Here is a 15,073-nt window from a genome sequence, read left to right as displayed (position 1 = left end):
GAATCCAGGGATTCTGCCCACATAGAATACTTCCCCCAATTTATCAACTCCACTGGTCTAATCATAGCCTCCTATATTTAGGAGGCTATGGTTTGATGAAGCTAATTAGATATGTTCTTATTACTTTTGCAGATCCCAATGCCATGATTCCCCTCTTCCCTTCTGCTTTCAATGTTATAACAAAATTATTTACAAAATATAAAATTTTATGTATTATAAATTTTACATTATTATTATTACTTTATTGAATTATAATATATCAATTTATAAAGTTCATTTATACAACCTTTGTCCGTAAAGTTTTGAGACTGATTTACTTTCTTCTCTAGAAATGATTCCCCAAAACAAATGTTGGTGCATATGTGTAGCACCATCTTTTCGGACTAACCTGAGCTATTTATGTTAATTGCTGTGGCAGCCGCTAGATGGCACTACATGTAGAAAAATGCGTTGTCGCTAGTCATCTGCGCATTCTACTGTGAGTGAATGTAGAGATGGACGTCCACCTCGAACAACGTGTAAACATAAAATTCTGTGTGAAGCTTGGCAAGACAGCCACACAGACATATGAGCTCCTTCGTGACGCTTATGGCAACGAGACATTATCACGGGCGCGAGTTTTCTAGTGGCACAAGAGGTTCAATTCGGGGAGAACATCGGCCGAAGACGACACAAGGCAGGGGCACCATGCAACCTCACGGAATGAAAACAACGTGGCTCGGATCAGGGAGATAGTACAGCAAGACCGCACCATTACAGTCCGCATGCTGTAGGATGCTCTCAGCATTAGTAAGACAACATGTCACCAAATTTTGCGTGAGAACTTGGGGAAACGAAAGCTGAATGCCAGACTTGTGCCGCACTCCCTCACACAGGACCAGAAGGACACGGGGGCATCAGTGAGTGCTGATTTACTCTCCAAGGCAGAGAAGGATGCTGCATTCGTCGACAGCATCATTGCTGAAGACGAAACATGATGTTTTCAATACGATCCTCAAAGAGGCAGAACGCCGAATGGCGGGTCCACAAGCTCTCCGGCATCAAGAAAGGTGCAGCGACAGAAGACCAAAACAAAGACAATGCTGATAGTTTTTTTTCGATGCCAGAGGTGTCATACACCATGAGTTCATCCCACAAGGGCAGACGGTGAATCAGGAGTTTTATATCCGCGAGCTCCAACACATGTGTGATGCCTTGCGGCGCCGTTGCCCTGACTTATGGGTAGCTGGACAATGGAGCGTTCTCCACGATAACGCAAGGCTGCACACTGCTCTCAGCAGGACAAAATTTCTCGCCAAACACAGCATTACTGTACTTCCCCATCCGCCATACTTGCCTGACCTCTCCCCATGTGATTTTTTCCTGTTTCCTCGCGTGAAGAGAGCCCTAAAAGCTCACTGGATGGGGATCGTGTAGGCCATTCAAGATGCCACGACAAAGGAGCTGACAGCCCTGCCAAAAGAAGTGTTTTCCAACTGTTTCCAAGACCTCAAGAAGCATTGAAAGCTGTGTATATAGACTGCAAGGGAGACTATTTCAAAGGGGTGCTGCACAAATGATTTCAATGTTAAATGCATTTTTTTTAATGGACTCAGTCTCGGAACTTTACGGACAAAGGTTGTGAAACATTAATGGTAGGTTGTTGGTAGTCATACTCAGAAACTTAACAATTTCTCTTTTGCTGTTTTTTTCCACTCCTTCCAACTAAGTCTTTGTTTCCACATAGCGATAATATGTACCCCCTTAACAATTTATGCAGTAGGCACAGTTAGCTAACCATGATGAATTATGAAAACTTTTTAAAGGCATACCGAAATGATTTTGATGGTTTTCGTACAAATGCAGAGAGTCTGCTAGGTAGGTCCTTGTCATCATTAAGGGTCAAATTTAAGTGCACTGCATAAACTGTCTAATTTGTTATTAGGTTTAAGCACCCTCAAGGCCTGTCAAGGCTTTACGGAGGAGAGTGGCTTACAGGTAATATCAGCAATTGCATGAGAAAAAAAATACGACATAAAAGATACAATTTGACAAGCAATTTGGTAGGAATACAATGAGTAGGGAAAAAAGAAGCTATTACAAAAACTACAAGATATACAGGTACTACATGAAACTGTATTCTAGTAAGTAATGTTGTCTAAGGCATCACAAAACAAGGAATTATTGCTAATGGACACAATGTTTGCGGGAAGGCAGTTCCACGCCAATGATGTCTGAGGTATGAATGGCTGGGAAAATGTATTTGTGCTGCAAGAAGGAATGTGAACCTTGTAAGAATGATCGATGTGACGGGATATATAGTGTGGAATATGAATGAATACATCATACAATGTTGTATGGTGAAAGATTTTGTGAAATAATGATAAACGGGAAACTTTACATCGACCTGCAAGAGATGGAAGAGAAAGAAGAGTTTTGATGGCCGTTATACTGGCAGTTCTGTTATAATTTGAAAGAATAAGACGAGCAGCGTTATTCTGAACTAATTCTAACATGTTAAGTTGATGTTATTAGGGTCCCAGACTGCTCTAGTATATTCTAATTTGAGGTGTATTAATCTTTTGATGATGATGAATATAGTGTTTTGTGGTGCAAGAGCCAAGAAAGACCAAAGAGCGCCAGGCCAATGGTAATGAGTTCAAAGTGAAGCAAAAAATTATAAGAAATGGATGTGACAGGGCTGTAAAGGGGCCTAAAGGTTGGTTACTGTAAAGTGCGTAAGAGCTACATGTAATAAAACTATGGCAATGACTATGAAGTGTGCCAAGGACGTGAAAGATACACTGTGAAAGAATTATAATGTACTAAAATTGGTCACAGGCTGAAAATTCCAAAAAGCACTACTGCACTAACAGAGCCCTTCAAGCGCAAGGACATGAAGGCATGTGCTATACAAGGACTAGTATCACAGCTGCATCCTCTGGAGAGAGGTGTTAAGAATGGCCTGCTCAGGTGCAAGTTTTGCCAGCCAAGTGCGAGAGCGGTGTCGACTTTTTCTAGAAAGCCCCCATCATCCTCTAGCCAAACGGCGTCACTGAGTCTACTGTGTCCGGAGGACAATACGCCGCGTCCTCGTCTCTCCGTCGCGGGATTGCCAAGAGGAGTTCGACGAACCAGGCTTTGTGACTGAACACGCCACCGCCGACCCGGTCTGCCGTGAGCAAGGGAGGTCCCGAGGGAACGTCTTTGGAGGCCCCTTCCCACACACCGTTCCTGACGTAAGCCCGAGTTCTGCAAAGTCCGTCTGCCCTCGGTGGGGTTCGTGAAACCGGTGTGGAAGCCCTCCCGCTCAAACGCGGCTCGTCTGCGATGACTGGTCAAACGTTTCCCTCACCTTGGAATCGAGGGAGGACCGAGTGTTTATAAACCACTGTTGTGTGGCTGCTCAGTGTACTTTTCTCTCGCAGTCATGCTAGACTGATGAACTACAACGTCCTTATGTAGATACTGTAAATAAACCCATATTCCTCGTTCTCGATAAGAAGCAGTCCTTCCCTTCAACAACGTCCTCAGCGTGTATAAGTTGGACGACGGCATGAGCCAGCTACCTTCTAATTCATGCCCGACTTCAATCTTGACAACTGATTACAAGCAATGGGATTGAGCCCCCAATCCTGACAGTGTGCCTTGGTTGCGAACTGCTGTTTGAACGCCGAGGACGGAAATTGGGACGGTCGAAATGGACCGCGGAAACCATTTCCGTTCAAAGAGGGTTCGCAGACTAGACGATCGGAGCCTGTAGACATGGAGGAAAAGCCCTCAGAAAAGAGCGAGGAGAAATCAAACGGGGAAACATTACCAAAAGAGTAGAAAAGAAAATTCGAATCTTTCAGACCAATCCGCTGTTATAAATGCCACAAACTGGGACATATAGCTATAAACTGCGGGAAGCCTAGCGTAGTTTTCTCCTACGTGGATGAAAAAGACGAGAATATGGAACTTATAAGCCCATATCTTCACGACCTGCAAGTTAATCGCAAACCATGCCGGGTGCTAAGAGACAGTGCCGCCACGATGGACATTGTCCATCCGTCTTATGTGATGGTAGATGACTTCACCGGAGAAGTAGCATAGATCAAACAGATTGTAGAAGAACACAGCGTGTGTCTGCCCATGGCCAAAGTAAAAATCAGTGGACCATTCGGGGGGCTAATGACTGAGGCTGCAGTTTCCAAATTTTTTTCACTGCAGTACCCTTACATTTTTTCGAATCGGTCAAATCAGTTACTGCGTGAAAAAGGGTTTAAACTGGGAGAGGGCATAGTACAGGCATTGACCCGAGGCCAAGCTCGTAAAATCGCATCGCTTTCGGCTGAAAATGCACAAGCTGCTCCAGCGGAAGCAAAAAAAGGGATAACTTCAATACCCGAATGCGAGCTAGGCCCGAGGGACAAAAAAACAGTTGAGGAGAGCCTGCCAGCTGACCAGCTCAATGAGAGCGTATCACTAGAGTGTCAAAGTTCAAGCCTGCAGGAAGAGCAAGCTGATGCAATCGCAAGCGAGACAGGGTCGTTATTATCACCGGCCTCAAAGAACTTTGATCAGCTCTTACGTGTGGACAGAGAGTCACTGGCAGCCGAGCAAAAGAATGATGGCAGCTTAGCCAAATTACATCACACAGCTAAAGAAGGCATTGATAGGCGCAACGTGACGATACATGAGAGAGGAGGATTGTTGTATCGGCACTACAGAGATCGAAAGGGTAGGATTTTAGATCAGTTAGTCGTACCTACTAAGTACAGGGAGGACCTTTTGAGTCTCTGTCATAGAAATGGGTGGTCCGGCCACCTAGGCATAAACAAATCAAAGGAAAGATTGCTTATGGAATACTACTGGCCTGGTTGTTTCAAAGACGTAGAAAACTTTGAAAGATCATGCGACGCCTGCCAGCGCTCAGGTAAACCAGGAGAAACGTGAAAAGCTCCACTAAAGGTAGTGCCCTTAATAATGGAACCTTTCAGATGACTTGTGATAGACACGGTAGGGCCTCTACCAAAGACAAAGTCGGGTTACCGGTACTTGTTCACCATGCTATGTCCGGCTACAAAGTTTCCAGAAGCAATCCCTCTGAAAGAGCTCAGCTCCACCGAAGTAGTAGACGCGCTTTTGACAGTATTTGCACGAGTTGGGTTTCCAGCCGAAATTCAGGTGGGTCAAGGGTCAGTATTCACCAGCGCACTGACTACCACATTCTTGCAAAAGTGCGGAGTAAAGTTGATACACAGTTCCATCTATCACCCTCAGTCAAACAGTGTAGAGAGGTGGCATTCAGTGCTTAAGCGAGTTTTGCGTGCGCTCTGTTATGAGCACAAGGAGGACTGGGAGAACTATCTACCGGCAACTTTGTTTGCTTTGCGAACGGTTCCACATGAGGCTACAGGGTTCTCGCCAGCAGAACTAGTGTATGGGAGGACACTCTGTTCTCCTCCACTGGGAATGTTAAGAGAGATGTCGGAGGAAAGAGGGGAGAGTCCAACAGTCGTTGAATACATGCTAAATCTGCTGGAATGGCTAAGCGCAACCCAAGAACTAGTCGAAAAGAACATGGGAGTAGCTCAAAAGAACGCCAAAGTCTATTACAACAAGAATGCGAGGCTTTGTACGTTTAACGCCGGAGACCAGATAATGATCCTCAAACCTTAGATAAAGAACAAGCTTGAAGTTCACTGGGACAGGCCCGTTAAAGTGGTGCACAAAATTTCAAATACTAACTGTGCTCTGAAAATGCCCGGTCGCAGGAAGGAGGTGAGGATATATCACTGCAATTTGATGAAGCCGTATTTAGAGCGGAGCGGAGTCGTTAACTACACCATCAAAGAGCAGGATGGCACTAGTACCAAGTTTAAGGAGTATAAGGAGACCTCCAACTCTGAAATCGGCCTAGAAGAAGTAGTAAAACATTCGGTAAGCTCGTACACTCTAAGACCCGAGCAGCTAGATGAGCTAAAAGGGGTGTTTGGGGAATATTTGTAGGGATCAGCTGTACCCGATAACCAACATTGAGGAATGAATTGAAAGAGTTAGCACGGCTAACTACATTTTAACTATACACCTTGTGCGGGGGTACTGGCAAGTTCCCCTTTCAGAAAGTGCCAGCCGCTATGCCGCATTCATCTCACCTGTAGGCACTTTTCGCCTTTTCGCACTCAGCTTCAGGCTGAAGAACGCGCCGTTTAGCTTCTCTAAATTAATGGATATTGTCCTAAAAGATTTGCAGGAGTTTGCGTTGCCATATCTTGATGATGTAGCAATTTTTTCAGACAGCTGGGAACAACATGTATCGCACCTCAAACAGGTGTTCTCATGGTTGAGGGAAGCCGGCTTAACGATGAAAGCGGAAAAGTGTAGATTTGGTTGTTCGCAGGTTACTTATCTGGGCCATGTTTTCGGCCAGGGCACGAGACGGCCGGCCGAGATGAAAATAGCTACGATTGGAGAATTTTCTCAGCCGTGCACCAAAACAGACCTTCGTTCATTTTTGGGACTTGTAGGGTACTATCAATGGTACATTCCGAATTACTCGCAAATCATTAATATTATTCAAAAGCCACGTTTCTGTTAAGGCGATTATGTGTAGCGAGCAAGTGTCAATCACTGAGGACAATGAAAAAATTCGTTCAGCACCCTTCTAATGTTAGTAAAAAAGATGGATACATGGTGTCGTGAAGACGGTGCACTTCCCCTCTTGCTCTGCTAAGTTGAATTACCTGCAGTAACTATAAGTAATATGTGAACAAGGTGAAAGCAGGAGACGTTTCGACAAGTGGACTTGTCGAAACGTTAGCTCCTGCTTTCACCTTATTTTTGTTTTGCTCATCGTCTTGAATTTCCATCTCCCGGCCTCCCCATGTTTTCCCTGCAGGAACTATGTTTCTTGCCCTGTGGCCCTGCGACTGTTTTTCATTCACGCATTTAATTTCGGCATCAAAAATGTAGCAGTTGTCGCTCCTAAGCAGTTTGTCATATCATAGTTTAAACGCAGATGCACCGGGCTGACTTTTTCCAAACTCGATCAGATTTCTATGAGTGAGACAGGTTGCTGGTGAGTAATCTTCGCTAATAGTGATATGGCTTGATTTGAGATGCTTATATAGTGAAAAAACATTTTCTTTTATCTTAAAGCTTGAGAAATTGACAATTACGGGTTGGCATTTTCCCGGTGAAAAAACGCCTAGGCGATGAGTACGTTTGATTGAATCAGTTGAAAAAGATGGAAGTACAGTTTTGAAGGCAGATACAAACTTGTTCTGAGTTTGTTCCCATGTTTCTTTAGTATCGGGAATGTTAAGATTGATTAGGTTGTTGCGCCGAGATCTGTCTTCAAGCTCAATGGCGCGAGCCCACAGAATTGTGTTTTCTTCTTTTAGGACCCCAACAGTGCTTTTCAAAGTAGACAGAACAATGAACGCCGTGTGCCTCAAAATTATTACATTTTTCTTCAATACTGTTCATCAATTTGCTCAACACTGAATTTTGTTTCTATATTTTTTTTTTGCTATTCTTGATCAGTGAGCAGTGATCAGAAGTTAGTGAGGGCTAGGATTCACCACAATTTGAAGAGAAAAAGAGTAAAATCGGTCAAGAAGAAACAGGTCAACCTGGAGGGAGTAAGGATAAAAGCAGACAAATTCAGGCTGGTACTTGCAAACAAATATGCAGCCTTAGAACAGAAAGATGAAGATGACATAGAGGTAATGAATGAAACTGCAACTAGGCTGGGTTCAGAGGCAGCAATTAAAGTGGGAGGCAAGGCACCAAGGCAACCAGTAGGCAAGCTCTCCCAAGTAACAAAGGACCTAATAAAGAAACGACAAAGAATGAAAGTCTCCAACTCAAGAGATAAGATAGAATTTGCGGAACTGTTAGAACTGATCAACAAGGTGAAAATGAGTGATATCCAAAATTATAACTTGAGAAAAACTGAAGAAGCCGTAAAACATGGCTGCAGCCTGAAATCGGTGAGAAGAAAACTTGGCATGGGACAAACCAAGATGTATGCATTGAAAGATAAGCAGGGTAACACCGTCAGCAATCTCAAAGGTATAGTAAAAGCAGTAGAAGAATTTTATACTGACCTGGAGTCAGGATACCTCCATTCGAAACAGTAATGAACAGGATACAGAAACTCCTCCTATAACTAGCGATCAGGTCAGAAGGGCCTTGCAAGACACGAAATGGAAAAGAGCGGCAGGATAAGATGGAATAACAGTCAATTTAATCAAAGCTGAAGCAGGCATAAGGCTTGGAAAACTGGCGCCTCTCTATACGAAGTGTCTATCAAGTGCAAGTGTTTCCGGAAAACTGGAAGAATGCAAACATTATACTAATCCATAAAAGGGGAGACGTTAGAGAACTGAAAAATTATAGGCCCATTAGCTTACTCCCAGTATTATATAAAATATTCACCAAGATAATTTCCAATAAAATAAAGGCAACACTGGACTTTAGCCTACCAAGGGAACAGGCTGGCTTCAGGAAGGGATACTCTACAAAGGATCACATCAATGTCATTAATCAGGTAATCGATAAATCCACAGAGTACAATCGGCCTCTCTATATGGCTTTTATAGGCATTTGATTCAGTAGAGATACCAGCAGTCATAGAGGCATTGTGAAATAAAGGAGTACAGACCGCTTACGTAAATATTTTGGAAAATATCTACAAAGATTCCACAGCTACCTTAATTTTACACAAGAAAAGTAGGAAGATAACTTTTTTAATGAGACACTTTTACCTAACCTTACTGATCGCACAACCGAAGAAAACTGGGCACTGTATAGGAACCAAATGTCAGCTATGATTGATCTCTATGTTCCGTTAATAATGATTACTAACGGCAGGACAAATCCTCGGTTCAATCGATCGCTACATAGACTACGAAACACAAAAAAGCGCTTGTACCGTGCCACAAAACATGGGTGTGATCCTTCGGCGTTCAAAAAATACAAAGAATTCCTTAAAACATATACTAAAGCAATATGCGATACTAAAAGAAAGTATTACGGCAACGACCTGCCCTCTCTCCTTCAACACAATCCTAAAAAGTTCTGGCGAACTGTGTCCCCTGACCACGACTCTGATCACATTTCATTGCACGATGCTAACTAAACACCAGTATCGGACAGCAAATGCCCACTCATATTTAACAATTTTTTCTCTTCAGTGTTTACACGGGAAAATCATTCCAACATATCATTTGTACCTGAATACGACTGGCGCTTTATGGAACCCATTACCATTACTGCTGATGGCATTTCACGCCTCATTGCTAACCTAAAGGTATCTACATTGGCTGGTACAGATAATATAAATTCTAAAATGTTACAAAATACCTCATCAATTTATAGTCAGATATTATCCTATTTATTCAACCAATCCCTAGCGTCAGGAAAGCTACCAGCTGATTGGAAGGTTTCGAAAATCGTCCCGGTGTTCACAAGCAATAAGAGCCATTCACCCGATAATTATCGTCCATCTCGCTCACATGCATTTGTTACAAGCTACTGGAACATATTATGGCGTCTCATGTTTTCAGTCATCTAGAATCAAACAACTTTTTCTTCTCTAATCAACACGAATTCAGGAAATATTTTTCTTGCGACACGCAATTATTGAAATTTACCAACGACTTACACTTCAGCATGGATGCCAATATACAAACTGATTGCATGGTCCTTGATTTTTCTAAAGCTTTTGATCGCGTAGCTCCAGTTCGACTAATATCCAAATTATCAGCCCTTAGACTAGACTCACTTACATTAACTTGGATTCGGAATTTCTTTTTTCACCGTTAACAGTTCACACTGGTTAATAACTTCTCCTTTCCCCATTGCCATGTATCTTCCGGTGTTCCTCAGGGAAGTGTTCTAGGGCCCCTTTTATTTTTGATCTATATTAATGACCTACCGCTTAACATATCGCCACGCATGCGCCTATTTGCAGATGACTGTATCATATATCGTACCATTATGGATGTCAAAGACCACGTCGCTTTGCAAAATGACCTTAACATTATTTCCCATTGGTGCAAAATCTGGCTTATGTCCCTTAACCTATCGAAATGCAGGCTCATAACCTTCAGTTGCAAACGCAATAATTCGAACTTTACATATGTCTTGGATACTATACCTGTATCCCAAGTTCCATCATATAAGTACCTAGGTGTGCATCTAACACATGATCTTTTCTGGGCCTTGCACATCACCACCATTTGCGGCAAGGCTTCCAGAACTTTGGGTTACTTAGGTCGTAATTTACAAAACTGCCCGACCAATGTCCGTAAACTCGCCTACCTAACATATGTCCGTCCTCAGCTAGAGTTCGCATCATCAATCTGGTCTCCTCATCAAAAATATCTAATTTCCATGATAGAAGTGATACAAAACCGTGCTGCTCATTTCATCTCTGAAAAATACAGCCGTCATCTCAGCATAACTCAAATAAAAACTGATAATACTCTCGAATCCTTAGACACCCGTCGATTAAACAACCATCTCTCTTTCAAACGCATCTACAGCCACACGCAAGCATTCAACTCATCGACACTGCCCAGAGCAATAACATTATGGAATGATCTTCCCAACGAAATCGTTTCAGTAACCGATCACGCATCGTTCCGCAACCAAGTGTATCAACTTTATAAATCTTAAATACTGTAACTATGTTTCATTGTGATTACGTGGGAGTGGATTGTTGCCATTTTTCTTGTTTTCTTTTTTTTGGCGTACCAGTTGTTGTCGTGTGCTTATTACTTGCCCATTGAACCGGCTATCTCCCCCTTGTGTATCTTAAATTCTTGCTTTATCGCGCCTTTGCAAACAATAACCTTTTGGTAACTGTAGTGTACTTGTGTCATGTTAACCTTTCTTTTATTTATTTGTACTATGTAACCACATTGTATTGTTTGATCTGCGTTGCTTCTGTTAAACTTGTGTTTGATTCAATCCCCCCCCCCCCCCTACTCAATGTTCCTGACGGAACCTGTAAGGAAACTTGAATAAATAAATAAATAAATAAATAAATAAATAAATAAATAAATAAATAAATAAATAAATAAATAAATAAATAATCTTCATTTGTTCTGCAGGGCTCTCAGGCAGTGTTTCAATAGCTAAAAGTGAATCCACTCTAGTATTGGGCCCAGGGTTTGTCTCAACATCCCTTGAACAATGAGGCAAACGACGAAGTCAAGCATTCACAAATAGTCTCATACAGCACCGATCGGCACGGGAACAGCACTAAGAACCAGTCATCACTTTTTCTAGCATATAAGGAAAGTTTAGTACACACCTACACAGGACAGACGCAAGGGTTATGGGCCATGTTTAAAGTGCTGCTCGAGTGCAGACTGAAGGTGAAGTTTGCAGGGAAGCTGCTCAAATGAGCCTTGATGGACGGTGCAGCAGTCAATGTGGTCGTGCTTGGAAGACGAGCGTTGCTGATGACACCATGGCAGAAAAATGCATGTCGACAGCAATGCAGACACAGCTTGGGTCAGGAAGATGTGTGGAAACGCATTCCAAGTTGGTGATTGTATCCGTTGATAGTGCCAACAGGAGTACGATTGCAGCCTGCACAGGACAGAAGCAATGGTTACGGGCCATGTTGAAAGTCCTGCTCGAGTGCCCAATGAAGGTGAAGTTCACAGGGAAACCATTTAAATGTGCCTTTATGGACGATGCAGTGGTCGATGTGGTTGTGCTTGGAAGACGAGCCTTGCTGATGACACCATGGCGGGAAAATGCATGCCGACAGTGATGCAGACACAGCTTGCATCAAGAAGATGTGCGGAAACGCATTCCAAGTTGGTGAGTGTATCCGTTGATAGTGCCAACAGGAGTACGATTGGAGCCCACACAGGACAGAAGCAAGGGTTACGGGCCATGTTGAAAGTGCTGCTCGAGTGCCCGCTCATACTTTCTGAAATAGCTTGGTGTCTTTTAAATAGTTGGGCAATGCAGTATTTTTGCTGCAGCTCAAATACTTGCAAGAGTATCTTGTACTCATTATTTAATATACTCCCCAGCATAATGAGAAGAAAGGGGGTTAATTAAGGAGGCCGATTGTTATTAATCATATCATGAGAAGCCAACAAACAAAGACACAAAGGAAAGCACAGGGAAAATTACTTGTACTTACTAATTGAATTAAAGTAATGATAAATTATTGGCAGTAAAAGTGGATGAAAGAACAACTTGCTGCAGGTAAGTACAAGTAATTTCCCCTGTGTTTTCCTTGGTGTCTTTGTTTGTTGGCTTCTCATGATATCCCCAGCATAATGCAACTTGTGAGCTAACAAGTGACTAATTAGCCTTTCTGATATCAAGTGGCTGTAACCCAAACAGTGTCTCAGTTCTATATGCACTTTTTTAACGTATGTTGTACTTTACTTGGCAAGGAACAGGGGCGAAATTCACAACATTTTTTGTTGGCAAGAGCTGTTTATCATTGGTTGGCTGCCTTCACTAATAATATGTCCGACATTACGATTGGCTCCCACGTGCTCTAACGAACAGTTCTTGTGTTAAGAACTGTCCTTCTTGCGAATACAGGCCTAGATCTCTACCGATACAAAAGTATTAGTGAGCACCAAAATATCATTCTATGCTGCAAATATTACAGCACACACACACGAACAAGGAATGAAAATAGTGTAGACATCTAACCGAGAGTCATTATTTTTTTTTAGAATTTGATTATGTCACACATATCAAACTTCTTGCCAATGGCAACAACAAAAGAAATATAAAATCTGTATAACACCAAATTATTTTTTCAAGGAAGACTAGAGTCATGCATGAAAGTTTCAGTAGACTCTAGGAGGGAAGCAAGTGCCCAAAGAAGTGTGCATCGCTTAAAAATATGTAAAAAATTTGCACCTTAGCTCAAACTCAGATGGTAACTTTAGGAAGCAACATCTGCTGCAAACCAATAAGCCTTCTCAGCATAGCACACCGTTTTGTTTCAATTTCTTTCGCACTTCAGGCAATGGGCAGTCTCGAAATCATTCCGCAGCTTCAAACTACGGTGTCTCTCATAGCCCATGTGCTCATTTAGAACATTAAACCTAACGGTTTATTTTATTTTCAACTTTCAACAAAAATTTACCTTACAAGTATCTTGGAAGTACCAAAATACTGCTTTGGGTATTTTCTACTGTACTCAAGTACCATTTCACATGGTATTCAGTAATTTATCTTAGGTACATTCTTTGAGTATGTTGTACAAGCCTTATGCAAACTGTAGAATACATGAGCACTGCACATAAACTTTATTATCAGGCCACCATCACCACAGTAACGAGGAAAACTGTGTTGGAAAAGGACACGCAAACTCTACTGATTTAAATCAACTGTAAGTTGACAACACTTGTTCACTGCACAATGGTGTGGCCAAGGAGGGGGGACATAACTAAGGCCACATTGAATATAACTTGAGGGGGAGTGGCACAACTTGAGAAGAGGGTAATGCTTAGCCACTGGTAGCTTTTTCAATCATTGTGCTGACATAAAATTATTGTGAGAAAGTCCACTGTAAGAGATTGAGGGGGAATGGCACAACTTGAGAACAGGGTAATGCTTAGCCACTGGTAGCGCTTTCAATCAGTGTGCTGACATGAAATTATTGTGAGAAAGCCCACTGTAAGAGATACTCACTGTGTCTAGACAATACCACTAAGTAGAACAAAAATCATTTGAGGGACCTTCTAACAACTGTGGACACAAGTGTTGCTCATAAGGACTGGGATAACGCAACTATTCCATTCTGTATTTGTTCACAATCTGCATGCCATTAGCCCTTTGTGATTGGTCAAAATTTTTCTGGGCTGCGTGCATAGGGGTGCAGTCCATATCATATCGATTTCATTTTTTTTGCTTTACAAAGATTTTGCCTGGTTGCACTAAGTCTGGTTATGCTGAACATGACCTCATATAACCTATTGTAACAAGGCAAAGTTGCTGGAATAGTGATGGGGGTAGGACAGAGCAGTTCTATACGAAGAGCATTTTATTGTTCACCAAGGAAATAAGCCTGGTGTTCCCAGATTGTTTGTTCTACCAGTTAAGCCTCTTGATGAGTACCTAGCCAGCCCATACAACTTAAGCAATCTGCAACAACGCAAAACGCGATCGACTGGATATGTCTAGCGCACCTTCAAAAAATAAACTGGTTGTATTCTAAGCACCCAAGCTTGAGTGGGTTTGTTTCATGAGACTTCAGAGATTTAGTTGTATAAAACTGTATTACTTCTATTTTGCTATATATGTATACCTGAAAATTTATTTACCTGAAACCTTCACTTCATAGTATCTCGGCACATCTGCAGTGAAACCTCGGATGCTCTCGCAGCCTTCAGGGAATACGAGCCTCTGATTGTTTATAACTTCCATAGTAGGATTGATGAACACCTGCAAATATAATATAATTAAGCAAAGGCAGATAGAACGATCATTAGTTAGGCCGAAAAAGCCAGATTAAAGATAGCACGTAGCAATTCGTATGGCCACCTTCAGTGGAAAAGGCTGGTAAACACGTGTCTTTGCTTCTTCCGCTTGGGCCAGCTTCATGTATTTCATGGGGAACTCCATCATTATAATCCTCAGTGGACAACCCACTTGAGGTGCTGATATGCCCGTCGAATAACTTTTATTCATGACAATCCGCATTACACTAATTATCTGAAACAAGAAAGGACAAGTTAGATGAACATGACTTAAACACACACACACACTAACGACTCCGTCAAATAGTTACGTTTTGAACTTCAGCGCTGGTGACCTTTACCAGGTCGACTGCCTCTGCGCGGGTTCGCAGTACAGGATCTCCAACCTGACACATAAATTCATACGGTGGAGAGAGATTAACATCTGCTCCATAGCTCCTGAGTTTACTTATGTGCCGAGAACAAGATTCAAGGATTTTTTTAAATGTCATTACAGGCGACTGACAAACGGCGCTGATTAAAATACACGTGAGAAACACGATGATACCAGACGAAAAAAAACTGATGATGATAGAAGATAAGAATAAACTATGATAATGTTTTATATTTTTTATGTTATAACAACGTTA

The 15,073-nt window shown here is 42.2% G+C and overlaps 1 protein-coding gene across 5 annotated transcripts in view; it reads right to left on the bottom strand.

Annotated features, from left to right (window-relative positions):
- The window catches only part of LOC142589586 (peptide deformylase, mitochondrial-like), a 28,584-nt gene extending 13,584 nt beyond the window's left edge, over window positions 1-15,000 (bottom strand). For all 5 annotated transcript variants that reach the window (XR_012829895.1, XR_012829896.1, XR_012829897.1 and 2 more), the window contains exons 1-3: window positions 14,756-15,000; window positions 14,509-14,679; window positions 14,289-14,409 (exon numbers count right to left, since the gene is read on the bottom strand). Coding sequence is in view for 1 of the 5 variants with exons in the window: in XM_075701072.1 (XP_075557187.1) it covers window positions 14,289-14,409; window positions 14,509-14,679; window positions 14,756-14,935 (472 nt within the window). In the remaining 4 variants the exon portion in view is untranslated. The remainder of the gene's footprint in view (window positions 1-14,288; window positions 14,410-14,508; window positions 14,680-14,755) is intronic.
- Window positions 15,001-15,073: the final 73 nt, after the last annotated feature.

The sequence above is a fragment of the Dermacentor variabilis genome, chromosome 1 (assembly GCF_050947875.1).
Source record: "Dermacentor variabilis isolate Ectoservices chromosome 1, ASM5094787v1, whole genome shotgun sequence".
Taxonomy (NCBI): domain Eukaryota; kingdom Metazoa; phylum Arthropoda; class Arachnida; order Ixodida; family Ixodidae; genus Dermacentor; species Dermacentor variabilis.
The sequence above is the reverse complement of the archived record's forward strand: the minus strand, read 5'-3'. Positions and strand labels throughout refer to the sequence as shown.